The sequence below is a fragment of the Orycteropus afer genome, unplaced genomic scaffold (genome assembly GCF_000298275.1).
Source record: "Orycteropus afer afer isolate SDZICR_OR568_19922 unplaced genomic scaffold, OryAfe1.0 scaffold00525, whole genome shotgun sequence".
Lineage (NCBI taxonomy): Eukaryota > Metazoa > Chordata > Mammalia > Tubulidentata > Orycteropodidae > Orycteropus > Orycteropus afer.
In genome coordinates, this window is record NW_006922112.1 from 144,148 (window position 1) to 151,985 (window position 7,838).

General features: G+C 36.1%; 1 protein-coding gene across 1 annotated transcript in view; it reads left to right on the forward strand.

Moving 5' to 3' along the window:
• TBC1D19 (TBC1 domain family member 19) overlaps window positions 1-7,838 on the forward strand; it is a gene marked incomplete at its 5' end in the record, with an annotated part of 176,514 nt that overhangs the window by 128,047 nt on the left and 40,629 nt on the right. The window contains 2 exons of the mRNA XM_007955658.1: window positions 2,769-2,878; window positions 5,255-5,346. Coding sequence (XP_007953849.1) covers window positions 2,769-2,878; window positions 5,255-5,346 — 202 coding nt within the window. The remainder of the gene's footprint in view (window positions 1-2,768; window positions 2,879-5,254; window positions 5,347-7,838) is intronic.

Here is a 7,838-nt window from a genome sequence, read left to right on the forward strand (position 1 = left end):
CTTCCTTCCGAGGAGTGGCTGGTGGGTTTGAACTGACAGCCTTCTGGTTAGCAGTCAAGTGCCTTAGGCACTACGCCACCAGAGCTCCCTTATTATCTTAAGTAACCACAATTTCATAACATTATGCATATGGATATTGTGAAATTCTTACATATTTCTCTTTTATAAATATGTCAGTGATTTAAAGATAAAACTAAAAAGATTAAAAATAATAAATTTCCACCCCTAATGGTAAAACTGTTAGCCATTTTATTCTTCCTCTATTTCAAGAATTACAACCACAAAAACTGATCAATAGTTTTTAAAATGTGTACTTAGCTAATTTAGAGGACACTTAATGACATCATGAAAGCTTAATTCTTCTAGCAATTTTCAGTGTACAAAGTATTAGCTTCTGCCTATTCACATGTATGGTCACTAAATAGGCTAAGGTTTATATGGCCAAGAGTTAAATATTTCCTAAGGAAATAAGTAATTTAAAATATTTGATACAATTTATACTGTTTCAGAAAAATAAGGATCCACAAATGCTTTAGCAGCAACTGCTTATTTATAATCAATATACCAAAATATACATGTCATACCTAAGGAACTCTAGTTAGCACTTTACCACTTCAAATTTAATCACTCTATTTCTTTAAATAGCAATAGTATGCCTCCTTTAAAAATGGATTCAGAACTTTTCTCTAATTTAAACTGGCCTTCCCCTTTCACATTTATGCAGGGTAGAATACTATGATTTTGTAAGTAATTTTTGAATTAAATCATACTTAATTGGTTAAAAAAAAAGTTAAATTTCTTTTTATGAAAGAACCAAATAGAGAAAGATGCTTAAAATAGAAAATTAATTCATGTAGAAGTTTTTTGCCTATTGTATGTAATGGACTAAAACCTTTCAATTCTGTAACTAAGAGAATTCAGCAAAAACAATTGTGATATCTTGAATAATGACAGATTATCTTTTTTTTTGTATTAGGTATATTTGGAGAAAAATGCTTATCTTAAAATTCTTTTCTTCATTCCTTCGCTAGAAATGATCGTTAATGATAATTAAAACCATAAAACCTTCAGATTCAGATTACAGAGTTTTATATTTCAATAACTTAAAACTTAGAAGAAAAAGCATGCACCATAAAAAAGTGTATGCATCCCAAGCCTTCACTTTTAGATTCATATTTCTACCACATCTGCATTTGTTTTTCTTAGGTTGTGATTGCAATTAGAACATGAGTTCTTCTTTTTAAATGTATGGAATATCTTAATTTAAGATACTAAGTATAGGAGAAATATAAGATCTTTTCTGAACAAGACAAAACTGAGAATCTATAAAAGATTGATAAGTTAACTATAAAAAATTAAAGTTCTGCATGAGGAGGAAAATTAATAAAGTCAAACCAACAACAACAAACCAGGAAAAATATTTGCATTGCATACAATGAAGGGCAAAATATCTCAACACATAAATGAAATCTAAGCAATCCAGTTTTTTTAAAAAAAGAACACAGATGAAAAAAGAAATACAGGTGACTTATAAATAGATAAGAAGGAGTTTTGGTGGCGCAGTAGTTAAAGCTACCCAAAAGGTCTGTTAACCAAAAGGTCGGTGGTTTGAACTCACCAGCTGGTCTGTGGGAGAAACGAGGCTGTCTGCTTTTGTAAAGATTTAAACCCTCTGGGGCAGTTCTTCTCTATCCTAAAAGGACCACTGTGAGTCAGAATAGACTCAATGGCAGTGCCTTTGGTTTTTGGTTATAAATACCTAAAAATATACTAAACCTCACGCATAAGTAAAGAAATGCAAATTAATATGATACAAAGACACTGTTTTCATCTACCAGATAGGCAAAGATAGAGTTTGCTAGTTTACAGGACTGGTCACAGTATGAGGAAATGGGAACTCTGTAGACAGTTCTAATAACTATATAAATTATGTTAGCTTTTGAGAATAATTGGACAATATGAAACAAAATTTTACGTATGCACACTCTGACTCAGCAATTTTACTTTAAGGAATTTATCTGCACAAAGACATATGTTTAAGAATGTTAATTACAACTCTTTTGGGGGGTTGGGGGGCCGGTACTAGCAATGTATTCGAAACAGCTTAAATACTCATCAGTGTGGGACTGGTTGAACCAATTATAGCCCATGCAGAAAAAATGCTATTCAATATTAAAATAATGTAGGTAGATCTGTGTTAGGTGATAGGGAACAACGTTCTCAATATCCGTTAAGTGAGAAGTGCAAGGTATAGAATAGTGCATGTGCTGTGCACTATGTATGAATGTGTTAAAGGTGTGTATATTTTTATATCTTCTATTTGCATGGAAAAGTTCTAGAAGTTATACAAGATATCATTAAAAAGGTTGCATTTAGAAAAGGAAACTGAAAGTCTGGGATAAAGGTTTAGACAAGTTTGCTTTTCACTGTGTATCTATCTTACAGTTTGAACTTTTTACATGTGCATGTAAAAACAATATGTATTACTTCAAAGTTGTCTGTGAATGAATATGATTACTATAAACTATTGACTTATTCTTTCCTGTTTGAGTAACTTATTCCTTTAAAAAAGAACATTTAATACTTCATGAGAAGGGAGCTGTTGCATTGTGGTAAATTGCAGTCAATGTCATGAGACAAAGTATACATGAACTGCTGTATGGAAAGTGAATTTGCTCTGTAAACTTTCACCCAAATCACAATTTAAAAAAAAAAAAAAATGTTTAGTACTTCTACAGTAATACCAATTAATATTTTTATCCTTTCAGTTGCACCACTGTGTTTTCTATACCATGAACCTTCCAAATTGTATCGGATATTCCGTGAGATGTACGTGCGTTTCTTCTTCAGACTCCATTCCATCTCTTCACATCCTTCTGTAAGTTCATAAAAAAAAACTGAATCACCTCAGACTCTAATCTGTTCTTTCTTTCCTGGGAAAAATTTATAGCAGCAGCAGATTTTCTTTAATTGCACTCAAGTGAGAATTTTCCGTATAAGAAAAATATCTCCTCCTCAAAATAGAAAGCAAAAAATTTTTAATTTATGATGTCAACCAACACATTTCTGCAGAATAAATGAAAGAGAAGAATAAATTAATATTCACATAATTTTGGTAATAATTGGAGAGGATAAAGTCCCTTAACAATTATATTAAATATAACAATTTTAAATTGTTAAAACATCAGAAATATCTGTATTATTTTCCTTGACAAAAATGCCTACCTTCTGTTAACCCTGATTTCTTCCCTATGAGGTGGGGTTGATGTATTTATCTGTAGTGCTGTAGAAAGTCTGCAAAGCACCCAGGGTCCTAGTTGGCTCCTAGCAGGTGTTCAATAAATAAATGGTTGTTTTTGTTATGATTATCATCATCATCTCCTCTTTGTTAATGAAAATCAAACATTTATTGGTTACTTGTTTTCCAATATCAGATTTGGCTAATTATCATACTACATATTTTCTTTGTTGCTTATCCAATAGAAGGCGTCTCTGGCCTCACTATGAGAGTCAAGGAAAAGTACACTGGGAGTAGAGTATTTTTGTCTGTTTTATTCTGACTGCTCAATTATCATATCTTCATCTGGTTTTCCCATGAGCCTGAATATTTAAATTCAGTTTTACGGTTTCCCACTTTGGGCCTTCTTTAGTGCACTTGAGGGTAATTTTGACTAACTCTCCAGAAGACACATTCAATTGGAATGTATCTGTTACCAAATTTCCCCAAAGAGGAGAATGTGTTACCGACACTAAATTAAATATCTTTCTTTATCCCCCCAGTTAATCCTATGTGTTCCTATCCCACTTCCCTCCAGCCCCAATCTTGCTTTTATGAATTGCTGTCAAAAGTTGCCAAATAACAGAATTCCAGGATGTCACATACAACACACAAATAAAGCACTACCAATTGTCTTAGACAACTTGATTTTCTTCTTATCTTCCATTGACATTTTATCAAAATAATCAGAACTGATGACTAATTCTCCTCTTTTCTAATATCTCATTCTTAGCATTTTATGCTTCAGAGTTTTTTAAAAAAATGAAAGTAAAAAGCTACTGCGCAGGGCCCACGCTTGGTGTTCTCCTTGTGCAGAGCACGTAGCCTGATGGCGGCCTCCTCTGCATCGTCCTTCTTTATCTCCATGCTGACCCTGAGGTGTCCCCTTTCAGCTTATTGAGTGGTCCAGTCTGGCCTCTGCCCCTTCATTATTCAGTGGAATAAAGACTTTCTGGTGGTCATGTCTTTCCTGGATGGCAGCCAGACTAAAATATTTGGAACCCTGACAGCCTTTTTTCTTTAGAAATTCAAAGAGGATTAAAACTTCCTTACAAAGATCAACCCTGAGGAATGCTGGGCTGCCCGAGAAAGACTTTACTCAGAGTTGTCAAGTAATGAATGCACATGAACAACCATCTGTTTAAATCGGTTATTTTTTATATTCTACAAATAATGCCCTTAAAAAAAAAAAAAAAAAGATTTCAGCTCAAAAAAAATTTGCTTTTGCTGAGTAATCTGGCATTCTTGGTGGATAATGTCCTAATGCAAATTTCAAGCAGTCTGTCTTTCCCTGGGAGTGGATTTAGAAAAGCAGGAAATATTTTTCTTGGTGGGTGAGGCAGCTGGAGAGGAAGGGACATTATGGAAGGAGAGAGTAAAGGGTGTGGGGTTACCACAGGGAAATACCTGGAGACTGGAAGTCATCCAGAGAAAACTTAATTTTGCTATGGCGTAAGTGATAATGCGTGGTTTGTAAAGGAACAGGCTTTCTGTAACATGTTTTCCTTGAACTCTGAATGCTACATATCCGGTTGAATGGGGAGCCTATTGTGTTTAAAAAAAAAAAAAAAAAAACAGTCCTTTAGCATATCTACAACAGTAAAGGAATTCACAGAGGGATAAGACTTATCTTTAAGTACAATGTTACACCCACCCATTACCATCCAGTTGATTCCAACTCATAACGACCCCCATTGGGTTTCCAAGGCTATAAATCTTTATGGAAATAGATTGCCTCATCTTTCTCCCATGGCAACTGGTGGGTTTGAACTACCTACCTACTGGTTAGCAGCCAATGCTTTACCCACCACTCCATCAGAGCTCCTTCAAGTACAGCGTTAGGGATCCATTCATATATTTCTTGGTTTAGACTCTTAAACAATATTTTTTCTCATTTGGCATTTGAAAAATTATTAACACAGTTATTTTTTAAATATTAAAATGAGTATTTCTCTTATGATTCATTACTGTGTCCAGGGTATCGTGTCACTGTGTTTGCTGTTTGAAACTCTTCTTCAAACATACCTTCCCCAACTCTTTTATCATCTACGAGAAATCGGGGCTCAACCGTGAGTATTTTTCTCTCCAAATTGAAGAATAAATCACTTCCATCATAAGCACTTTTTTCATCATAGTAAAGCACTTGTAAAAATGCAATCATCAATAAAATAGTAATTATCAGGTAGTAAATTGTAACCTACGTTGTGCCTCTCAGAGCAAAGCACCAGTCTTCCATCCTATTAGCAGTGAATGCTAAGAGTTCTATGGGAAGACAGAGAGATTCATGGCATAGGAGACACACTCCCACCCAGGCAGGTACTGTGGTGGTCCAAATTGCAAGAAGAAAGAAGGATTTTTATTGGGTGGAGTAAGCAAAGGACTACATGCTCACAGGTGTGAAGTGGGTGAGTGACAAGAAGTTCCAAGGGGATTGTTAAACTACTGTCCTTAACATTTTCATTTCTATTTCCTAACATCCTGGGACATGTTGAGCAAGGCATTCTTCTTGCATCAAGCATCACAAACACTCTTGACAGACATCTTTTAACAAACAATTCCTTGCATAAGCTGAAAATTTGAGCCTTGCTCCTTTCCACTTATAAGCAGTTAAATTTTTATAGGAAGCTTAATTGTCTCTTCAGAGCAGCAGAAGCAGGTATTTTAGGCCAAGCTACAGTTTGATTCAAAATAGAGTTTAATTTAGACCTAGGGCAGCCATTTTAGTCATGCCAAGAATGTAAGTTTTGGGGTTTGCTTACACATGCAAAAAAGTCTTAGAAGAATTACCAAAATCCCAATTCTTATATTCTTATTTGCTAGAATTTTGTTTTGGGCACAAGAATCACTGAAATGTACTAATTTCTATTCATAATGAAGAACATTAGCCAAAAAATAGGGCAAAAAAAAAAAAAAGAGGAAACAAATTGTTGTTGTTGTTACTGTTAGGTGCTCTCAAGTCAGCTCTGACTCATAGCAACTGTATATGTACAACAGAACAAAACACACCACCTTGTCCAGCATCATCCTCACAGTCCTTGCTTTGCTTGAACCCATCCTTGCAGCCACTGTGTCAGTCCATCTCATTGAGGGTCTTCCCCTTTTTCTCTGGCCCTCCACTTTACCAAGCATAATATCCTCTAGAGAATGGTCCTTTCTAATAACAGGACCAAAGTAGGTGAGACGACGTCTGGCCATTCTCGCTTCCAAGGAGTGCTCCACCTACACTACTTCCAGGACACATTTGTTCATTCTTCTGGTAGTCCATGGTATTTTCAGTATTTTTTTGCCAACACCACAATTCAAAGGCATCAACTCTTCTTCGGTCTTCCTTGTTCATTGTCCAGCTCTCACATACACATGAGACTGTTGAAAACACCATGGCCTGGGTTAGGTGCACCTTAGCCTTCAAAGTGGCATCTTTGCTTCTTAACACTTTAAAGAAGTCTTTTGCAGCAGATTTGTCCAGTGCAATATGTCATATGATTTCTTGACTACTGCTTCCATGGGTGTTGATTATAGATCCAAGTAAAATGAAATCCCTGACAACTTCAACCTTTTCTCCATTTACCATGATGTGGCTTATTTGTCCAGTTGTGAGGATTTTTGTTTTCTTTATGTTGAAATGTAATCTATAGTGAAGGCTGTAGTCTTTGCTCTTCATCAATACGTGCTTCTGTTGTAGCCCCCAGAGGGTAAAATAACCTAAAGGAATAGCCATCTTGACCAAGCTTTAATACTCTTTCTCTTTCCTGCCTTACAGGCCTTCAGGCACTCACTCCACAATCCTCCCTTACCTTTCCTTATAGACCTAAGTGTATGTACTCCCACATTCTCCCCTCCTTATAAAGTTGGTATTTCTGAGCCAGTGTAAGGGGCTTGTAAAACAATTTCTTCTGACCAATGCTGGTTTTACATCACTGACCAGAAGAATAGCAGAAAGTTCACAAGGCAAAGAAGACATATCCCAGTAACAAAAAAAAAAGGCATCATCAGCATTCCTCAAACTCCCTACCCCATAGCCCAATTCCCTTTGAAAACTCTAACCTTTTCACAGTTCAAGGTGACAGTCTTCGCGGACATGGCCCCTCTGTCTCCTTGGTTATCGGTACTCAGTAAAATGCTCTTGCTTTTCACCTTGTCCTGTTGTCAAGTAATTGGCTGTTGTAGTGGCAAGTAGCTAAGAACTGCACTTGACAGGTTACGCTTCAAGTTCTCTTCACTTTCAGCAAGCAGGGTGTGTCCTGTGCATATCACAGGTTGTTCATGAGTCTTCCTTCAAACCTGATGCCATGTTCTTCTTCGTATAGTCCAGCTTCTCAGATTATTTCCACAGCATACACATTGAATAAATAGGGTGAAAGGATAAAACCCTGATGCACACTGTTCTAATTACTTAGTGCTGCCCTAACAGGAATATGCCACAAATGGGATGGGTTTAACAAATAGTTTATTCTCTTACAGTTTGGAGGCTTTAAGTGTGTGAGTTCAAACTGCCAGGCTCTAGGGGCTGGGTGAAAGCTCCTCAACCTTGGCCTTCAGCTCTGCCTCCTGCTCCTGGCCC